The sequence below is a fragment of the Perna viridis genome, chromosome 11 (assembly GCF_037379345.1).
Source record: "Perna viridis isolate PV_CMFRI_1.1 ecotype Kerala chromosome 11, ASM3737934v1, whole genome shotgun sequence".
NCBI lineage: Eukaryota > Metazoa > Mollusca > Bivalvia > Mytilida > Mytilidae > Perna > Perna viridis.
This window is the reverse complement of record NC_142455.1, coordinates 34,373,299-34,395,548: the sequence shown is the minus strand read 5'-3', so window position 1 is coordinate 34,395,548 and position 22,250 is coordinate 34,373,299. Positions and strand designations below refer to the sequence as shown.

The 22,250-nt window shown below is 33.4% G+C and overlaps 2 protein-coding genes across 2 annotated transcripts; both read right to left on the bottom strand.

The window, feature by feature from the left end:
- Positions 1-238: 238 nt before the first annotated feature.
- LOC148603842 (uncharacterized) lies at positions 239-11,280 on the bottom strand. Its single transcript, XM_088552195.1, has 10 exons — positions 9,844-11,280; positions 9,376-9,666; positions 7,778-8,116; positions 6,984-7,070; positions 6,284-6,616; positions 5,589-5,882; positions 4,577-4,888; positions 2,343-2,363; positions 1,572-1,704; positions 239-737 (listed from the first exon to the last, which is right to left on the bottom strand). Exons 1-10 carry the CDS (start codon positions 10,409-10,411, stop codon positions 593-595), a joined length of 2,523 nt encoding a protein of 840 aa, XP_088408321.1. The 5' UTR covers positions 10,412-11,280; the 3' UTR covers positions 239-592.
- Positions 11,281-11,415: 135 nt separating this feature from the next.
- LOC148603841 (uncharacterized) lies at positions 11,416-19,680 on the bottom strand. The gene is made up of 10 exons (XM_088552196.1): positions 19,236-19,680; positions 18,739-18,906; positions 17,142-17,426; positions 16,361-16,447; positions 14,253-14,573; positions 13,434-13,736; positions 12,771-13,061; positions 12,568-12,588; positions 12,051-12,180; positions 11,416-11,618 (listed from the first exon to the last, which is right to left on the bottom strand). The coding sequence occupies exons 1-10, from the start codon at positions 19,453-19,455 to the stop codon at positions 11,459-11,461; spliced, it is 1,986 nt and encodes a 661-aa protein (XP_088408322.1). The 5' UTR covers positions 19,456-19,680; the 3' UTR covers positions 11,416-11,458.
- Between the last annotated feature and the right edge of the window lie 2,570 nt (positions 19,681-22,250).

The following is a 22,250-nucleotide window of genomic DNA, read 5'->3' as shown; positions in this document are numbered from 1 at the left end:
GACGATATCTTAAATCGACAAGAAATACAAAGGACAAAGGTTATAAATAATTAAATCAGAAACAACAAACGTTATTGAACACCGGCAAAAGAATCTTAAATTGAATGGAGTATACTTGCATTTTACATAGAGGTTTCAAACTCCTTAAACAAATACCAAATAAAAAACAGAATGTTTCCAGCATTTAAAAAAATAGAATGATATCTATATGCTTATTAATAACTTAGCTATGATAGTACATACATGGATTTCCGATAAATGTACGGCATGTTTTATTTATTTGTTATTTAAACAATACAATACATACCATGTGATCATGTAATACATTCAAAACAAATGAAATAATCGATACAACAACAATATTGTAACTAGCAAAATGACAAGGAAGGCACATTATAACATTAAAGGACACTGAATATAGTACTTTTGTATGGGTACAGATGGCTACGATGAAGTAGTGGTAAAGTTATATTCTCAAGAAAAGTAAATGTTCTATTAGAATAAACAAACATAAAATGTCTCATATTTCAAATCAGTTAAAACTAAAGTCGCATTTTAGAACAAATTCACAGCCATGAAAGAAAGATTTCATTTAGAGAATCTGGTTTGTTAAATCATGACGAAAACTAAAGAAGACAGGTTGTCGCAATGTTGATAAAGATTGAGGTATTTCGTAGTTGTCAGTTGAACATGTAATTTCTTTCTTTACATCTTCCAGTATACTCTGAATATCGTTCCTACAAATATTAAAGTGCAAACGCTGAAAGATATAATTTAAGTGTAAGGTTTGTACGAATCAGGCAAACTATGATAAATGAGAAACATGCGTGTCAAAAACACACCGATCCGACAGTACCATTTCACTAAAGGATGCTTGGTCTATATGACGAAAAACACCATTTGATCTCTGCATCACTGGATTTTCTCAACAATTTTTCGATAGAGTGATAGAAGAATAAGGTTTTTGATATTTATCTGTCCTTGAAATGTTCACTTTCAGTGCATTTCAAAGTAATTATAACTCAGTATACCAAATTCATTCGGAAAATCGTGCCTTTTTCGTTGACTCTTAGGTGCAAATAGTCACATTTAACTTTCAAAATGGTGTTTCTTATATCATATTTTACCCACTACCTGGTTCTAACAGACTGAAACTGAAGTACAATAATTATTAGACCGTTAGTTGTGTCAAAACTGACTTTGTTGATTGGATGTCTCTTTTGTAGATACTTATTTGTCTTTATTTTATTTGTTTAAATTGTTCATTGGCTTACATAAGGCGTGAAGCACTTATAATTTGAAAGAAAAGCTGAAATTGACAAACCTTGCCTAGGTTATAGGTTCGCTTGGGTCATTTTTCTTCGGAAATATCTGAGTACAATTATTTGAATACTATGGACGCGTGTTTCTTATTTACTGAAAGTTTTGAATGGGAGTAATACCAGGTGAGATCAGTTTTCTGTTTGACTCGTTTAAAAAAAAACCTGTGCATTACTTTGTTGATTTAGGTTATATAATCAATGCCTAAAAAATAACCGAAACTGAAACGGAAAACGGTTTAATTTACCTACTTTTCAAATTTGAAAACAATGTGTCTCTTAATGGTATTCAGGAATGACGATGTTGTGTTTTCTAAAAATGCCGAAGCTGTTGCTGAAGCAATAAAGAAATCGGGTTCCTCTAAAACATACTGAACCGTCTGACCTAAAGTTAAATTATTAACATTTATAAAGTCATGAAGTTAGTATTATATGCTTAATAATGTTCACGATTCATATACAAGTTACGCTCATTCTCTTAATAGGATTTCGAAAATACTTTGTAACTTTTACAATTTACTCTTTTTTTCTTTTTTGAGTACACATGATTAGAATGCGTATTTTTCCGTCACGAATGAAGGATTATTGCGCCTTTTTTGAAACATTATCATTTGAATTATTTCGGCTTGATTACGTCTTGTATACAGTTATTTTTTTGGATTAATATCTTTCTATATCTTGGATTTTAATGTTGCTGATGGGAGGTCACTCTTTAAAACGAGTGAACAACATATAGAATTTCAATATATATGATTGGTATTTTTAATTTAACGAGCGCATTACACTTAAAAGCCTTTAAAAGGGCTTTTCTTATATAATTTTTATATCTGAATTTCCTAAATCATGACCCGCCTTAGAGTGCCTTTGTTTCCAATCATGAAGCTGCTGGTAAGTTGTATTAAATTTTAAATTTAAATTAAATGTACTTTACAAAGGTTAAATGTTAAACAAAATATGTAATTTGAGGTTAATTAATAATATCCAAGTTACGAGTTCATATGCATCAAACGTAAATCAACTTACTAGACATTATAGTTGGTGTACCTTAAAAGTAAAAAAACAAATATTGGATAAACAAATATGTTGAGCTAATACAAATTATACATACATTATCAACAATATATACTTTGTGTAGACCACTTATTATGAAACTAAAAAAAGCTACTACAGTGTACACGTAGTAACTGGAAAAACAAACACAGAAACGTCATAAAGGATATAGTAGTAGGACAAAAATATTCAGTAACAACAAAACAAATGAAAGAGTAATCAAGGGAACCAATGTTATAGCGGTAATCAAAAGAATGAAATCCAGGGACAAAGACTAGACATGAAAAACAGACATACACAACAAAGAACATACAGTAACTAAAATCATACATACAAAGTAACAAAAGCAAACGAGCAACTCGGACTCCAAAAAAAACTGGGAGCATGGACCAGGTGCACCGGTAGTGTAAGCGTCCTCTGCTTTTCTAGAAACACCCGCCGAGTTGCTCATAAAAAGTCAAGTCCGGAGTAGACAAACGAGGAAAGGAAAACTATGACCCGTTGAATAAATCAGTTTTCATGGTGCAGATGGATACACCATAACGATCCACGAGTTCATGATGACGACCACAGAACTTCTGTAGTGATGACTTCAATCTTGTAGCAACATAACCCTGTTCCAGAAGCATATTTGTTAGAGTTCTTGTGCGATACAAAAGTCTGCGTAGGTTCGGGAAGCTCTGGCATAATGTATGAGTTGTGATATGAACACTCCATACGCAGGTGCTGAAGGGATGTTGCCACAGATAAAAGGTTGACAAAAGTTGACAATGCTGAATGAAAAGTCATCACGTTTGTCGTAAAGTTTAGTCAATAGTTTTCCTTTACCATCGATTTCTAAGTGTAGTTCAAGATATGAGGCTGACTTCAAAGTGTCTGTAGTATCCTTTATCTCAAGTTCTTTTGGGTAGATGCGATGTATCAAACCCCCGAAATTAGGATTGTTTAAAGATCTGTATCGTCATCTGTATAGCGGAAACTGAGATTGAAGGATCTAGCCAAACGATGTTCCTTCTTTCTAATCAGATCAGCTATAAAGTCAGCCTTATAAGAGTGAATGAATAGGTCAGCAAGTAAAGGAGCACAATTTGTTCACATTGGAATGCCGACCGTTTGTTGCAAAACACGTCCACCACACTGTAGAAATATGTTGTCGATTAAAAATTCCAACATTTTGTAAACATCTCCTCTGTATATTTGGAAGATGATTTTGAATTATTTCTTACAAAGTATGAGGAATATCTACCAAGAACTATATATTTGTATCTAGTGTACCATCTTTTTTGGAAAAACAACTATGCATAATGTTTTTTAAGTCAGGATTTTAACTGAGTATTGGGAATAGAAGTATAGTGTTGAAAAATCATAGGTTTTAATGCTATTATATTCAGATAATAGTCCTGAACTAATTGTTTCCAAAGGATCTTTCGAATTTTTCAGGATCCACATTGAATTAATACTGCTACGGGAGTAACAAGTGTTGTGGTAGGACTGCAGACCCTCTTTGACAGTTGTGAGTATAGAAGTTAAAAGTTTTGAAAGAGGTTTGGTAGTACATTTTGCAGATCCAGCTATGAAACTTTGTTTGTATGGATTTTTGCGGAGTTTAGGAATCCACTACATAGATGGTAAATCACAATCATCGTCCTTGGTAGAGAGACCAAAAGAGGATAGCACAGATTATGGTTTTCCACAATCTCTTCTTTGGAGAGTGTGATAGCAGTATAGGTCTTATCACTGCTATTATTTTCTACGTCTACCTCTGATAATAAACATTGGATATAAAACGTTTTGCAGACAAATGAATGTTGTTCTGGGCTTTGTCTGCTGGTACAACAACATATTTGTCATGTATAGTAGACAATGTTTTTGCTACATCGGGGTCTTTAAAAACTGATGTAGCCTTGGCACTCATTGACCTACTTAAAACTTTCATTCGTTTCAAAATTAAAGACCTCACGGCCTTTAACCACTCTGACAGAGAATCAATGTCTTCTTGTTCTCGTGTTATCTATTTTCTTGCGTACCTACACAACTGTAAGTGCCACACATACAATCCATATCAATTGCATCGCCTGTTAGCGATCCACTTTAGCATATAAGAATGATATTGCTATCATAGGTAAAATATCGTATGATTATAATATGATTTCCATATGATATCGTATATGACCCTTTGCCTGTGTAATTTTATAAACAGAACTTACGATCTGCTAAAGTAGTAATATCTATATATACAGGTTTGCTTTCTTCATCGATCACTTCTGCATCCAAATCAATTACCTCCCCTTTAACTATTGTAGTCACTGAAATGTTATATTCTGTATCCTCCTTTAGGTCATTAAATACGTGACAGGTATATGACGTCATTTGCTGCACAAGTTCTTCCCGCATTCGATCGCGCAGTGATATTTTATACCCTATGACAGTTCTATCAAACAGCTTTGGTGGAATCCAGTAAACAAAAATCTGGGTAGTTGACACAGCCTCTACAGATAGTTTACGTGGTTGCATTGGTTCTGCATAAAACATAAATATTATTAAAAAAAACATAATAATCGGAAGGCTTGTTGGTGCGTATTCTCACTGTTTTTCTTTCTTTTTTGATTTTTTAAATAACATTTTTCACAAATATACATAATGTATCTCGTAATGAAACGTTTTTCTGATACGAGTAATTCGTTGGAAGCCTTTTATATTTATTCATATATGTAGAACGTTTCTTCAACCTTGCTTGTGGTGCATGGTTTCATGATTTATGGTAATTTAGGCTGTTCATTTCCTTTTAGTGTTATAAGTGGTTTCGCTCTGTATATCATTCACAATACATTTTACGTTCTCCATCTTTGTTTTGGGGTATCATATGTTTTGTTTGGACCTTAAACCTTGGCATTTCACCACTTTTATGACATAATTTCAGGGTTTAAGGAAAACGACAATCACTTGTCGTGTAATTATTTTTAAGAGTAATCAAAGGAACCAAGGTTATAGCGGTAATCAAAAGAATGTAATTCAGGGACAAAGACCAGATATGGAAAACAGACATACACAACAAATAACATAAAGTAACTAAAATCATACATACAAAGTAACAAAAACAAATGAGCAACTTTTAGAAATTGCCTTCGATAGAGTAATATTTTAGAAGAACTACGTTTTTTTTTTAAATTAACGATCTCAGGGTATACGTAATCACAAAGCTTAGTAAGATATACTAACCCGATTCAGATGTGATTAAAGTTGCCTTGACGGCTTTTCCAACATGCCCATCTACATACTCTGCGCATATTTCTAAATTATATTCTGTATTATTCTCCAGTTTTGTGAACTTGTGAAAGTAACTGTCTTTTTGTTGGTTGAATTGCAGTAGTTTACTTTCGGTACTTGCAGTACTTTTTAGATTCAGCCTGAACCCCTTCAATTTTCTCTTTGTTAATTTTGGCCTTTTCCAAGAGGCCTCTAATGATTTATTAGATGAAGATCGAAACTGTACTGCTCTAGGTTGCAGAGTATCTATGAAAGAAAAATGGGGTTAACTATTTTCCCGTCTTTATGGTATCACGGTTAGAATGTTAGTCGGACAGGAGGCATTTAATATTCCATCCTACTATCAAAATATCTTGCTTTGGTGTTAGTAACATTGTCAGTTATATAAATTATTGATTTGATTATATAACTACATTAGGTAAGCCAATTTGCCTTCTCAAAGATGGGTCAAAATTTTAACAACACATTAACGAAAACGATCATTGTAATGAACTTACTGTATAACGAAAACAAATGTAAGATAAAATAAAAAGCGTTAAAAATAAACAGGTTTAATTATCGATAATAGTTGATCAACATCTTACAGACGTCATAAACGTTCATCCAAGCAGGAGCCAGTACGTGATTGACTTCATTAGCATACTTACTATCAAGTTCTTCGATGATATTTTCCCTTACTTTATAAGCATCAACAAAGATGAGTTTCATCTTCCCCCTTCTTATCTCAGGTCGTCCATTTTCTTTTCTATCCAATACCCTTAATGGTTCAAACAATTCATGTAGTAGAACTGGTATTCCATCTCTTCCATACATATACCCATTGTACATGTATCCTGTGACTACACATAACAAGCAATCGCCTTCGTCTGAGTGAACATTGCCGGCAAAATGGTCCACAGCTTGGATTAGGTCTTGTCCGTCTAGGTTTTCCTTTACTTCTACATCGAATGAAAAGTGCTCCAACTGTTCCTTAAAGCTAACTGGAAGAATGTATTGTATTTTGGGTCTGAATTCAACTTTGATACCCAATCACCAAATTATAATTTAGTGTATATGTAATATTATATTTGGTGTTTTCGAAAGTTTAAAAGAAATAGTATACTTAGTCGCATCAATTCGTATTTGATATACTACATAATCCTTTATATTAAAACAGAGAAGGGTTGAAATTTGGTTTAATGTTTTTTCAATGAGCTCAGATATGGTATTACGGCAGATGAATAAAATGTTTATTTCAATAGTGTATGAATAAATGTGTAAGCATTTTTCTTATTTCACCATTTTCATACTTAATTTAGCGTCAACAACTAAAATGTCTAGAAACTAAAAGTACAGTAATCTACTCACTTATATCTGTTTGAATATCTAATAGGTCTTTCAAATTGGGCAGTGTAAAGTTAGAGTAGTTGGCTATAATCAAAGCATGTCCACTAACTGAAAGAAATAAATCTACAAGACTACGATTACTGTTATGTTTCATAATATTCCATGATTTGATTTCACACAATAATTTCCAAGAAAGAAATATACAAAGTAAAAATGCCTTTTTTTTTACTACTTTAAGGTTGTGCTTATTTTGGACCTAAATGCCATTGTTTGATCAATATAAACAAGCCATCTCTGCGAAATGATCAGATAAAAAAGTTGATCTGATTCATTTATATGCATTCCTGGTAAAAGTTAGAGATAATTAATTGCTTGTGGAATGAAGAAAGTATGAAGATTAAATGCTGTATGCTGTTGTAATCACATACATCTTAATATTATCGGGAATGTCTCAAAACGGGTATATATACATTCTGTTGATTTATAATATTTAAATATTTCGACAAGATGGATTATGCTAGATAATAATTGAAAACTATAAATTCATAGAAAAAAGATCGATTATTTAAGAGTATTTGAGTAGAGTTCACATCAACTGTTGACGGAAGATAATTATTTAACAAAGAATTTTATAAAGTTATGTTTAGTGATAAATTGATACATAGAAAGAGAGAGTCACACTTGATGAGTTTTTTTTTTTCAAATGTTTGATGTATAATTGCATAATTTCAAAATCAGTTTAAAATCAATTTATCATTAAAAATGGAGTGTTATATGCTAGTGAATAATAAACTACAAGACACCATTAATCAAACCTGGTTTGAAGGTAGCAACTGTTGCTAATTCTGTGGTAATTTTATATTCTTCTTTCGACAGTCCTTCTAATTTTATTTCATAATCAGTCCCTGGCTTCAAATTCTCTATAACAAATGACGTGTCGCCTGGATCAGGATGTACGTCAAGAAACACTGAATCCTGTGCTTCATTGTTTTCGTCGTCATTTTCAGATCCACCCTTAAATATGTCATTTTTCCTTGGAACATGTCTATAGAACAAGGTGTAAGATTTTATATCTGGGAAGTCGGTTGGATTCCAGTAGACATCGATCTCCGACGGAGACAAAGCAAAAACTTTGATGCAATCACACGATATGACTGAAAAATAGATATCAAAATATTTTCTATGTACGAATACAGTCACTTAAACATGCGGATTAAACACCCGCCGAGTTTTCTATAAAAAGTCAAGTTCAGGGTAGACGAAAGAGGAAAGAAAAAGATTGACACATTTAAAAAATCAATTTTCATAGAGCAGATGGATACAACTTAACGATCCACGAGTTCATGATGACGACCATAAAATTTCCGTTAGAGATGACTTCAATCTTGATGCAACATAATCCTGTTCCAGAAGTCTAATTGTAAGACGTCTAGCGCGATACAAAAAATAGTAGTTATGGTAAGCTCTGGCATGAATATGTTGTGATATGAAAACTCCATATGTATGTGCTGAATGGATAAGCCATTGCGTTTGTCGTATAGTTTGGTCAATAGTTTTCCTTTTGCCATCGATCTCTACGTATAGGTCAAGATATCAGGCTGCCTTCACAGTGTCTGTTGTTTACTTTATCTCAAGTTCTTTGAGGAAGATGCGAGGTATTAAATCCGCGAAACTTGGATTGTTTAACGATAATACATCATCTGCATAGCGGAAAGTGAGATTAAAGGATCTAGCTAAACACTATTTTTCTTTCGGATCAGTTCAGCTATAAAGTCAACCTAATTAGAGTAAAGAAATGGGTCAGCAAGTAGAGGAGCACAATTGGAATGCCGTCAATTATTTAAAAACGCGTACACCACACTGGACAAATATGTTGTCGATCAAAAATTCAAGCATTTTGAAAACACTTTCTTCGGTATATTTAGAAGATGATTTGGAATTCTCTACGAAGATCTACTATTGTAAACTATTGTTCTTTCTTAATATCTATATATTATTGTTTATTGAATTGTATATTATTATGCAGTTCTTTTTAAAAGAGAAATCAAGGGAACCAAGGTTATAGCGGTAATTAAAAGAATGTAATCCAGGGACAAAGACTAGACATGAAAAACAGACATACACAACAAAGAACATAAAATAACTAAAATCATACATACAAAGTAAAAAAGGCAAATGAGCACCTCAGACTCCACAAAAGTCATGAAATATGTGATAAACGGGTTTTCATACCGTCCAGGTACCAGTCCCCGACCCCTATCAGCTTTCCATTAAACCTCAGTTGTGATATGAGAGTTTCGGACTGAAACCAAGGGCGATTTTGAAAATGCCCTAATAACATAAATATCATCTCGATCAAAATGTTAATTATATTTTTAGTCACTAAAAATGTCGCACAAGATTTAACACTTACTCTTATCATCTTTTCTTTTGACTTTCTCTTTCATTGTCGACACTTGCTGATGTAAATCCTGTATCAGATTTATCACCGTGGCTTTTTGTCTGAACTTTGACAGGAATTCCTTTTTACTTTTTAATTCTTGGACTTTTAATTGCAACTCATCAGTTGACAAAAGGGATAAATCTTCGGTTTTTCTCTTCTCGTCCATGTATTTACTGGTTTTGTCGATCTTTTCGTTCAGTTCCTTGAGCTGAATATCAATTGCTGAACCTGATTTAATTCCTGTAGCCATTGGAGCTGTGTCTGATTTAGAAACACAAGTAGATCTTTTCAGATATGTTTTTACTTGGTTGTTTGTTTGTTTATTTGCTTATTTTTTATTTGGATTTTTTGTCTTATAAGAATTTAAGATAACGAAAAGATGAGAAATGCCGTCGTTTTCAAGGAGAAATTTTGAAAAGAAATTGAAGTAAAGCTTACTGTTCGCAATAACTGGAGCCCCAGAACTTCCAAAAGAGCTGTTATTCGTGTCGTTCTGAACATTGCTTTGTACCTCTGTTTGCAAGGCTTGTATCTCTTTTATCAGTTGTTTCTGTCTCAGCGACTTTCTCTGGTTTTCTAATTCTTCAATTTTTCGAATTAGCTCATCTCTTGTGCTATCAGCTTCGTTGGTTAGAACAGTCTTGTCATAAACCGATATGACGCCCGTTGCGTAAGAACGTTCTGCCTTTGTTTCTAAATCTTCTGAAGCATTTATTTCCTCCGTTTTGTTATTTTTAGAATAAACGAGAGCGTCATTTGCCTCTCGTATTTGCTTTTCCCTTGCACTATCAAGAAACACATTTCCAGTGTATCGTATCTGACTACCTTCATGCAAGTATGGTGGTGTAGCAGAATTCCCGTCATTGTTTGCTTTTCCGTCAACCTCAATGTCGTGACTTTTCCCATTTGTCCATTCGTTATTTTGCGTTCCATTTTCAAGATTAGTTGTTTCACTATCTTCAAAATTCTTTTCATCCCCATTATTTTCTTTATTTTTAAAATCCATGGCTTGCTTTATATAATACCGAAAAGAAAACGTTGCGTTCTTTGTTTAAATCTCGTCGAATTAGCGGTTGAAATGATTTTCATTATAATCAAACCTACTTAAAACAATGGACACTGGTCTAATATCGTTTTTCGTTCCACTTTTTAATTTTGAATAAGGGACTTTATTTTTAAATATCTTATTGTTTTAAAATTTGAACCACATGTCCGCTTACTTATTAACATACTAATATTGCGATCACTAAAATCGTATTTTTTTCAAATCTGTATTGTATAACGATATCCAACACTTTAAAAACATTTCTGGGACTAATTTGATAAGTATGTTGAAGGGAGGTGTTTCTTGTCAAACAAAAATTTAAATATATTTTAGTTAAAGATGCACTGCACTCATCAATGGTTACACTGGTTGTAAAAACGAGTGGAAAAAGACAACACGAAATACTGCATAACTAAAACACAAGTAGACCAAATCAATTATAAAAAAAGAATCAAAACAGTGCATACAGAAACACGACCATCAGTCATCCCATTAAAAACTGGCATGAACTCAGATTCTCAAGAAAGGCGGCGATGTCCTACAGCGTGCAATACACTTTTTGTTGCTATTGTAGATCAAATTGAGTGAGGCAGAATGGTATACATGACAGTTTTTTCATAATACAACCGAAAATCGATATTGATCAATCTGGTCAACTGATGACGGTAGAATATTTAGACTTTAATCTATATATAAAATATCCTAGCACCAGCCGTTTGTTTGGTGCGTCGTAGAGCTTTACCTTGACAATTGACGTAATATTGGCAAAATATAGAATAGGTATTTTTTGTCGATATCAGTTATCATGATTGAGAAAAATATATTAAGATTATAGTGAGATGTTTTAGTTAGGGAGTCGGCTGTCAAGTCTATATAGCATACAGCTGATTTCTATGGCAGTTACAGGTATCTGATAAATACTCTACCATGAAACAATGTATGAAATATGGGTAACAAAGCCTTCATAACAAACTCATTCAGCATTTATTATGACAAAAATTTAAACGATTAAGTGTATTTGGTCTTGCATCCCTCAATCTCCAGTGTTAATGAACCGCCTAGAAACACAGACTTGTCTAGTGTTGATGACATGATAGGAGTGTCATATCGTCCAGAGCTGTATACAAGCTCATTGCGAGCGTCTTGAATTAGTGATGCTATATCAAATCTGTAATTAGAAATCCTATTTGTGCGGTGCATGCCTGTGTTCGGTGTCTTAAAAAATCTGATAGATATTGGCAAATCAATTGGTAAGTTTCTGAATAAAATGTATGATATCGAGGCAATATATCATTGGTTGAGTGTGTTAAGTAATGATAAATCAAAAGCTTTTTTTAATTTTTGTTTTTGTTTTTGTTTTTTAAATGAGGTCAAGGTCATGTATTGTACTCATAATAGTACTGTATTTTTACAGTATTGAAAGCTGTATAAGTTAATGTGTCGATAGTCTAACTGATCTGTTGTGTTAGGTTAAATTTGCACTTTGGTTCAGATTCGTGTTGTTTTAGTTTACTTTGCTTATTAATGGTATTATCGATTAATGATTTGAAATTGTCATTTAAAAGCGTGTCAAACTTACGACATTTCTTTACAAAATTACCTATGATATTTCTGTTCTAAATGTTCTCTAAAACAAGTAAGAAACGACTTCGAGATATCAGCGAAGTATGCACCAGTTGCAGTAGCTACCAGAAAGTTCTGTTCACCAACAATATGTGCTGTTGTTGTGTCTGTATAAACACATTTTGTTACAAACATAATTCAAATTCCAGAACAAAATGCAAAGTACTGTCTTTGTTATTTTTCATTTCTAGACACTTACATAACACATGTAAGCAGAATGTACGTGGGCAATATAGGAGCACCTTTATACGAGAAAAGGAAGTATTGTCACAATAATATGGCATCTAATCTAAGTGTTCTAGGTAATTAATTATTAAGTATTTATGTTTAGTCTGATAGCAAGGGGTTTTCGGCTGTAACACATTCAATCATGTTTTGCATGCACATAATACTTCGATAACTTCGTCAATAAGTTTTGAATGTTTGACGAGTTCAATAGAAACAAACACCTTTTGAAAGTTACATAAATCAGTGACAAAATGAAAATGTCTTACCAGCCATAATAATAGGTGTCCCTGAAATGAAAAGGAAGACATTATTGCCAACACGTTTATTTTGTTTTATTTCATACTTATTTTCACAATGTGAAACAGACTTATTCGTTATAATTATTTGAGTATTTTACTCGACATTTCGTGTATAGTATAGTTTTGGCAATGACATAGACAGTAATCTGTTACCAAGGGAGGCTACTCACCATCTTGAGGCGTAGTAATCGAGATATCAGCTGCTTCACTCTCCTCGTTGTTATTATTCTCACTCTTGACAGATGTCACCCTGATATTATACAAAGTGTTTTGCTTCAAATTGTCAAAAACATGACATGGATAAGTCACCAAAGTATCTTCAGATTCATTATTGTTCAAGTTCCTTATGAACACTCTATATGATAAGTTATCGGAGTTCTCAAGGGTTGCCGGTTTCCAGAAGGCGTAAATCTGTGAATGTGAAATTATTTCAACACCGAAACGTCTTGGTATTGTTGAATCTAACAATAGAAATTAAGTAGTGGTGAGCATGATATTATTTTGTTTTTGTTTTGTTTCGTTTGCTTTTGGGGATTGTGGTAGGGTCACATTTTTGTAGGATAATCTTTTGGACACATCTCCCTTCTCCAATTTATTCACTACTAATTTGTCATTTTATCTAGTTGTTACATGCAATTTACTGGTGAAGGCAATTCAATCGCTTATACTACCGGTATAGTCAACATGTTATCATATATATATATATATATATTGAGCACTGTATTTTCATGAAAGCATTGCAAATGTATTAAAATATGTTATTTTGCCCATCCAGTATAATTTACTAATTTGTTTTCCTTTATCAAGCACATATTTACTGATTGGTGTTATACCTTTCCGATTCTGTGTACTTGGTGTTTTCAAGAACCCAGTAATAGATTGTCCCTTGTGTGTTTGGTATACAGCACAAACTTCATATTTATACTCTGTATCAGCGTTCAGCTTGCCAAACTCACAAGTATACGTGTCCATTGATGACAAAGCTTCTATGTGCTTTACCAAGGGCTTGTTAGATGTGCTAAGTGTCACTACAAATCTGTTTACAGGCTGCTCAGCGAGTTTGGGTTGTTGAAAGGATATTTCAACTTTTCCAAAATCAGTGAATCGGACTCTCAGATATCGTGGTTGATATGAGTCTGGTGTTCAAAATAAATGATGTCCGATATTATATTAATATCTCATTTTATTGAAGTTGTTATCATAGTAAGGACACCGAAGGTACTGTTATCAATTATATATGTGTCATTGGTGATGTAAAAAATATTTTGACCAAAGAAATTCTTGGAAACCCGGATCATGCATAAATAGGGAGACAGAGACAACGTATCAAAATCGGGACAAAAATACTCAAAACGTTTAATCAAATACTAAAAGTAAAAACCAGGCTATAGCAGTAATGCAAGTGTTCTCTTCGTTTCGGTAAATAGCTGACTGTGTGTACGATTGGATTATCAATTAAAGGCCCCAAAAATCAAACTTTGGGATACAAATTACGACCGTAAAATATACATGTCAAAGCCTTTTATATAATTGTCTAAATAATGCAGGGTCAATCATTAACAAATTTTCTATAGGATGTACACATACACGTGCCATTTTCCAGGACAGCAGAGGTATTTTGTATTTTTTCTTATTTTAGAAACACATCTCACCATCAAGTTCTTCGATCGTTTCTTCCTTAATTTTGACTGTGTCCATTAGTACGATCCTGGGTTTATGTCTGGCTTCTTTAGAGTCTTTATTCGGTTCGAACTTAAAAGCATCGATTAGCTTGTTAATCAGGATACCACCATCCGTGCCAAATATGTATCCATGGTATTTATAACTGGATAATACCAGTATAAACGAATCTACTCTGGTTTCATCTAGTTTTTGCTTGTACATTTGGATAAATTGGATCATATTAGCACCAGATATATTCTCCAGCAGAACGACCTCGGATCCCATTTTCTCAAACGACGCCTTTAAGTCCACTAGTTAATGTAACAATAAGAACAAAATTAAACTTTCAAAATCAGACAATTAACCAGTAGATGCAGCTACTCGGTAATATTACGAAGAATCGTGTATCATATCTGCAGCTCCTCGGTAATATTACGAAGAATCGTGTATCATACCTGCAGCTCCTCGGTAATATTACGAATAATCGTGTATCATACCTGCAGCTCCTCGGTAATATTACGAAGAATCGTTAAATGTGTATCATACAACAGTAAATAAAATATTAATGTCATTCTAAGTCATTAAAAATGTCACTTATAAACACAAATAGCTGCTACAATAAATACGTAGTGTTTTGTCAAAATTGTATATCATAAAATATCTTAAGAAATTGAGTGGGTAAAGGGCAGTGATCATAATCTTAATGACTGGTGCATCTTCTTGTATTAGCAATTTCTTTGTGCATTAACTAGGATCTCGATAATATATATATGTGTGTGTGTGTGTGTGTGTGTTTAGTGTACGAGCAAAGAAATAAAGTGTAATAACCAATTCTTGATGTGGCATCAAACGGAAACAAACACAGGAAGTGTTCTATCAAAAATGAAAGTTAAGAACAAAAATATTCTTAATACTTAATAATAATACTCAGGAAGTAATAAAACATTGGTAGATAACTCTGATTGAATGAACACCTCGAGATGGAGTATGATCTAGATAAATTGAAATGCTATAATCGTCCTCGGCCTTTCAAACATACTCGTTGGTTAAAGCTTGCCCTACCATATTTGGTAGATGAACACTTTGGCAAAAAAAAACACAAAAAACACAACAAAAAAAACCAAACAAATACAAAACAAAAACAAAAACAAAAACAAACAAACAACAAAGCAAATAAAAAATGTCATAAATTGTTGCAGGGTGTATCATATGTCTTGAAGTCTTCCTAATGGCTACAGTAGAAGTTTTGAATGAGGTCTTAATGCTAAACATCCTTACTAAAAACATCAAAAGGCGTGCTGGGTTTGACATGTAATTTTGTCTTTTTTAACTTCCCGCGAAAAGGTTAGGGTACAAAATTTTGTGAGACTTTTGTTATATACAGTTAATTGTACGTACAAGTATATACAATACATGTACGTATGTACATCTAATCGAGGACAGCAGTACGCGAGATTTTAAGATTATGCAAGGCCCTGTTCCATAGAGAATCTCAGATTGAGTCAACCAATCATTAGAAACTTTTCTCAAAAGCTGTGCTATAAATTGGTTTAATGAAAAGGAAAAAAAAATGGTCGAAGAGAAGTTGCGCACAAATGTTTCCTTCGGAATAACGATAGCATATTGAAAAGTTTTGTAATTACAATGGAACAATATTTTGTCGATTGAATTAAACAATTCAAAAGTTTCTAATATGTACATATCAACAAACACATAGATGAAGGTATCGCATCAAAATAAAAAAAAAATTTAAAAAAACCGACGCAGTCTTTCAAATATAAATAAAAGGATAAAAGGAGAGGAAGACCAATTAATGCAAAGACAACTATCTTTTGAAACCGTTGAATACTTTTACTTTCACACGTACCACACTTACGTAATATATTATGTAATAGGGGTAAAGTTTACATTGATAAAAGCATCCATAAACATTTATATGAAGACTTAAGCATCCATAAACATTTACATGAAGACGTTAGCATCCATAAACATTTACATAAAAACTTTAGCATCAATAAACATTTTCATGAATACTTTAGCATCCATAAACATTTACATGATGATTTTGGCATCAATAAACATTACATCATTAACTTACCTACGTCTCGCATAACGCCTTTCAATTTCTGTAAAGCTTTGAGATGGAACTCGTGGTAGTTTGCTATTATCAGTACAAAAGATGTTGCTACAATATTCATGATAAGTACATATAATGTAAGTATTGGAGTGACGCCTTTGTGTAATACCGGCGCGGGTCCAAGAACGGGCGTGCCAGGCGTACGCCCCCTTTAGAATCAGGAATTATTTTGCATGCAATCTTCATTTTTCACGAATTATATCCCCAGAATTTATTTTGCCTTGTTTTACTCGGAAATTAATTCTATTTACACCCCTAAGCTGAAACCCTGGATCCGCCCCTGTAATATAATTGAACTGTGCATGCATATGCCTTCGGGTTGTAAAAAGTAAGAAAAACAAGACTTTTTTCTCCAAAATCGTGTTTAAAATCAAAGACACGCTTTTACTGAAGGGTAGAAGCACGTTTATATCTCACATATTTTAATTGTTTTGATCGATAAGTTTAACTATGTTTTGTGGCTTAGCAGATTGTTACATTTTCTAATTTGATGTTTGTATATTTAATTTTACAGGGACTATTTCTTTTCTTTGTAAAGGACGTGTTATATTACAATGAAGACTGTGAAGACTAAGTTAATTGTTCGGTGTCAGAATCATCTGGCATGCCTTACGGGTGATTACTAGTATTGCCTCAACTTGCTACACAAATCCAGAGTTCACGTGATTAAATGTTTCTATTGAATATCTGACAAAACGCGTTATGACTCGTAAGCTGAAACGAAATGTAAAGCCAATTTTACCTGCTTTCCTTGTGCTTATTTCAACCACCTCTGTTTTAATTTCTGATTTGTCCAATCCATCCGCTTCCATTTTTATTTGGTAAATTGTGTTTGGGACCAAAGCGGCTATTATACATGAAGAGTCGTCGTTTTTAAGGTTAACTGACCGATAATCTTCGTCGTTTTGGCTTTTCGCTTTATAGAATAGAGCAAGTGATTCTACTTCACCGAATTCTTCAAGATCCCAGCAAACCTTTACTTCAGTCGGAGATACAGAGATAACGGTGATAGCGTCTCTTGTTAGCACTGAATGATATAACATTTTGTATTTACTTTTGATGCAAACCTTGAACAATATACACAGCAAAATATGCCACATATGATGACCATATAACGATTATTATATGACAATCATATGGTTATTTACATATGACAGTAATATGATTATCATAATAATTCTCATACGTAAATTTTGCCTTGCAAATATATGATAATGAAGCGATATGAGTATCATATCACACTCGATTCATATGATAATCATTTGTTGCAAACCATGGCACGCGTGGAACTTTTGGTTTTGTAGATTACAGAGGATATAGTTACTGAGTTTGATCCATGAACTTGTCAAGCTTTGTACTAAAATGATGTTTCATAACGATTTTTTACAATTTTACTATCCATGACCATACAACGAAAATAAGTTGTTTCGCTTTAGATCATCGTCTTTTAAAGTTGTTTTACCCAACCCACTGTAGGTTATACACCTAGGCATCGTTTCGCAAAGCACTCGTAAGAACAATTGAATCACTAACAAACCAATGGGACTTCCGTACACGTAACTCTTACGTAAGCTTTGTGAAACGGTGCCCTGTTCCAAGACCGGAGTAATTTATAACGCCGTGCAGGTCCGGGTGGTAAAAGAATATGCCTGCGGCAGCGCTAAGCTTGTCGTAAAAGGCGACTAAATAGTGCTCAGAACCCTAGCCGGGGGCTAGGGCGCTCTGCCCACAGAGCAACTGGGATGTGTGCCCCAGGTGGTGGAATGGGGTACCCCTGGCGTGTTAAATGCTGGGGTTGTTAGACTATAATACGGGAAATCTGACCGCAAACCATAGTGGTGCACCGTGTTGGGAAAGATGCCACGTTCCTCGCACGTTAAAGAACCCTACTGTGGTATTCTCCCGGAGTAGGAACCATAGGGCTCCGCCACAGGAGGCTAAATTGCCCGACCCTACCCACCTCTCCTTATTTCCAGTGGCAATCAAAATTTGTCGACCCCATTGTCCTTGTATCCCATCCCTTTTCATTTCATCATTTCATGTTCATTTTAGCATCAATTTCATGTTCATTGTCTGAATATAGCTGAAATATTGCTGCTCGGACGTTAAACCCCAACAAACAAACAAGTAATTTATAATTAAGCTTGTTGGTTATGTACAACCTGTGTTCTCCCACTTTTTTAGATTCAGGATTTTGGATTATTTTTATTCAGAGTTATATTGTGTATTTAAGGCTGGACGGTGCTCTCAAGATTGCTGTGTCCATAGTGTTTGTGTCTAACTTGATTGATATAGGAATATTATCTTAGTAACATTTCCCTCAACTTCTCTGTCCATACCTTTAGTTTCCCTGTAATCTGTTTCTATCTGTAACTTCTGAATATCTCTTTGGAGTGTATCAATTTCTTCCATCAGTCGCTTGTTTGATAATTCATCTCTTTGTCGCTTCAGATCTTCGAGTCTTTCAGAAAGTTCGTTAATTGGAAGATCATAGATGTCTTTATCGCCTTTTGGCAGAATATATAATAATTGTTTATACGCTATTGGAAATCATTAATAAAATACTTAAGCAATGACACACAGTTACTCTGAAGTCAACTTTACCTTTCACTTTAAATACGTGTGCAAATAAAAATGCATTTTAGTATACAAATTTGTCTGAACTATTCATTATTAATTAGTTCCTGTAATGTATAAAACATTCATACAGAAATGCATCGTACACATCAATATGAACATTCCACATTACTGTGATATCATGAAGTTCAGCAAACAACAATGCACGTACGCTTTTTAAAATGGAATGGAGTTTTAAGATTTCTTTCTAGGTACTTACCACTTTTATCTTTCTCTCTTTTTTCGTGATCCTTGAGTTCATTTTGTAACTTGTCTATCTCCTGCAACAATTGTTGCTGCGCTAGAACTTCTTTCTCCTGTTCTAAACTTTGAAGTGTATTCAACAATTCTTCGTCTGTCAAATTTTCAAGGTCATTTGGATCAATTGTGTCGATTGACGGTTTGTCCACCACGACTGGATTTAGAGAAGTATCAGACATACCGCTGTCATTGGGAGAACAGTCAAGACTCTTTATAGCATTGAATCAATTGCATATGTGGTATTCGTCGATTCAGTATACAAAAGCCAACATTATCTGTTCTGTATCGTTCAAAATAATATTTGATCTCAAAGTGTGCAAAGAGGAAAAATTGACAGAATCAATATGAAAATTGAGAGAATTTACCTTAGTTTGGAAATACTTCTCCTTTCCTATGACATTATTGTGCTATATATATATAATTGTTTGAGCTTTAATAGGTATAAATTGAGACAATGGTTCCATTTAATTCATTCTTCTGCTAACGTGCGCTGAAATATCGAGTTTCATAACATAATCAAACCTAATGAACACATCTTAAATTTAAAATCTTCTCGTTGAATCTCGTACTGTAGTGGATTCAGTGATGAAGGTTCTTGAGGATCTATTATCCCTCTGTCTGATCCCCTTAGTGTATTTAGATTGGATACCAGAGAGTTCGGTCGGGGTCGTATTGGAAGTATCTTATTAGTATTTTCTTCATGCATATAGAGCTATTTAAATTTTAGTGGTGTTTATATTTGTTTCCAATTTTATAATTTCCATTTGACTGAAATCAAACTGAATAGTTGTATTATACAAATCCGTCCACTATGTATAGTTTATCAAAGAATAAGATGTAATACATGTATACACAGGCAAATATTTTTATGTGAAATTCATATTAATCGAGCTTCACATAAAATTCATGTGATTTTCATGTGATATTGCATGTGAACAATTAACGTGAATTTCACCTGAAGGCTCGATTCACCCGAATTTCACGTGAACTCTATCACAAAGTTTATTTGCTCAATTTGGTGGACAATCACATTAAATTCGTGTGAAAATCGTGTGAAATAATTTTGCCTGTGTATACAGTACATGTTGCTTGTTACTATCGGTCAAATGTCTTATGTAATGACGGATTTCATTAATTGTTTTGATGAATTGGCGGATATGATCCAATTTTGAGGGGTGGGGCACTTAGGCTCGAAACTTTTTGTTGATTTTATAAAAAGCCGCTAAAAGTCACTGGAGAGGGTCCCATTTTTCGGAATTCCTTTTTGTTTTATAATTCTTTTTGCTTATTCAAGAAACTGTGTATGTTAATGGTTTGATTAACAAATCAGGCTATGCAAAAATAAAACAAATAACATGAACTTGACAGTGTATTACTATCATTGTCGGGATTTATGGCTTTTATTGCATCATTAAAGTCAAGTACTTGTTTAGTTTAGCTTTCATTTCGGCGATGTTTTTTCTGGATAGTTCTATCCGAATGCTAGCTGCACCCATAACACAAAGTACTTGCCCCCTTAAAGTCCTCCTTTACATGCAAAGATGTTTTAAATTTTCCAAATATTTTCATACAAATATTCCTGTACAAATATTTCCCATATAATGATTGAATTATCGATTTCAATTTCAATCTATAGCGGTGTGAATTAACTAGTATAAGAGGTCGATCAGTACAAATTAAAATTCAATTTTAAGGAATAAAGTAAAGGGGCCAATAAATTCATAACTTTAGCCATGACTCATACACAATGTAGAACCCCAACGTTCTACAATTTACCAAATTTACAGGGAAAGCAGTGTTAGTGAAGGTTAATATATAAACTATTTATAAAACTTGTCCTAGCTAGGATTAGATCATGCAATTTCTAAAATCGATTTCAGTAAAAACAGTTTCAGGCTATTTTTTTGTTCATTTTTTAAAAAGTTTTGCGCAAAATTTTCCGATTTTCAAGCTTAAGGGGTTCCAACCTCAAGACACCTTCTCTAGATGGATCGCTGGGTCGAGAGGAAAAATCCTCAGATATTAGAATAGCTTTCACCAGGACTAAAACGTCTTATCAATACAACCACAATTAGTTTATAAGTACAAATGTACGCATGTACTTACCTTATAATAAACATTTACATGGTCAACTTTTTAGGCACAGAACATTTTTCTTCTTGGGGGTTGTTATTTCATGAGTTCGAACCCAATTTTTCGAGTTAATAAGCGCAGGAATATTTTTATAAGTAGAGCCTGAGTTAAAATCTACTGTAATATTGAAATATGGAAATATTTTTCTTCCATCCATGGCTGAGTAAACTTTCTTTTTTTTTGCTACAATTTGGAACATTTTTTTTTTTCAAATATCCCAGTCCAATTCTATTTTGCCATTTTTTATTAACCAAGGAGTTAGATATGTATAAATCCTTGTATTAACCATGGCGACATTTTGAATATTGTCAAAAATTAACGGTTGGCGTGAATTCATTTTTTTTGCATTCATTGCAGGTTTTAAAGAGAATTTCAAACGTAGCAAATTTTTAAGTGCTTAGTAAATTTAAATGATAAATTCTATCAAAACATCAGCTATTGTTTTCTTTGCTTTTGTAATAGTTTACACTCTGGTAATTTTATAGATCTGTAATTGATTATAGGTCTCGGGTACTTTTCGGATGATCGAATCTTACGTGTCGGATTTGCTTTTCTAGTATTTTTCTAAACGTTAAAACGTTTGTTAAAACTGAAAAAAAGCTTATTGTAGCCAGGGAATGTGGTAAACCATAGACCTATAATTAAATTTAATTGTAGGTCTCATATTGGTAGACAAATGACTTGAAAATGAGATGTTTCAGTGGCCCGAACACGGACATAAAAAGTAAGTTAAAAATGTATATCTATGGCGTAATTTAATGTTGAATACAATCAAGCTTTAGCGACAAAAATATTTTGTTTGTCGTGATTTCGTGATGGTGAGTCATAAACGATCGTACGA

Coding starts and splice junctions, on each gene's coding strand:
- LOC148603841 (XM_088552196.1), bottom strand. CDS start 19,455: ATGTCTGATACTTCTCTAAATCCAGTCGTGGTGGACAAACCGTCAATC. Junction 18,907..19,235: donor AAGAGAGAAAGATAAAAGTG/GTAAGTACCTAG, acceptor TTCTGCCAAAAG/GCGATAAAGACATCTATGAT. Junction 13,062..13,433: donor AAGTACACAGAATCGGAAAG/GTATAACACCAA, acceptor TTCTATTGTTAG/ATTCAACAATACCAAGACGT.
- LOC148603842 (XM_088552195.1), bottom strand. CDS start 10,411: ATGGATTTTAAAAATAAAGAAAATAATGGGGATGAAAAGAATTTTGAA. Junction 6,617..6,983: donor AGATATTCAAACAGATATAA/GTGAGTAGATTA, acceptor ACATTCTTCCAG/TTAGCTTTAAGGAACAGTTG. Junction 4,889..5,588: donor TTTAATCACATCTGAATCGG/GTTAGTATATCT, acceptor TGTTTTATGCAG/AACCAATGCAACCACGTAAA.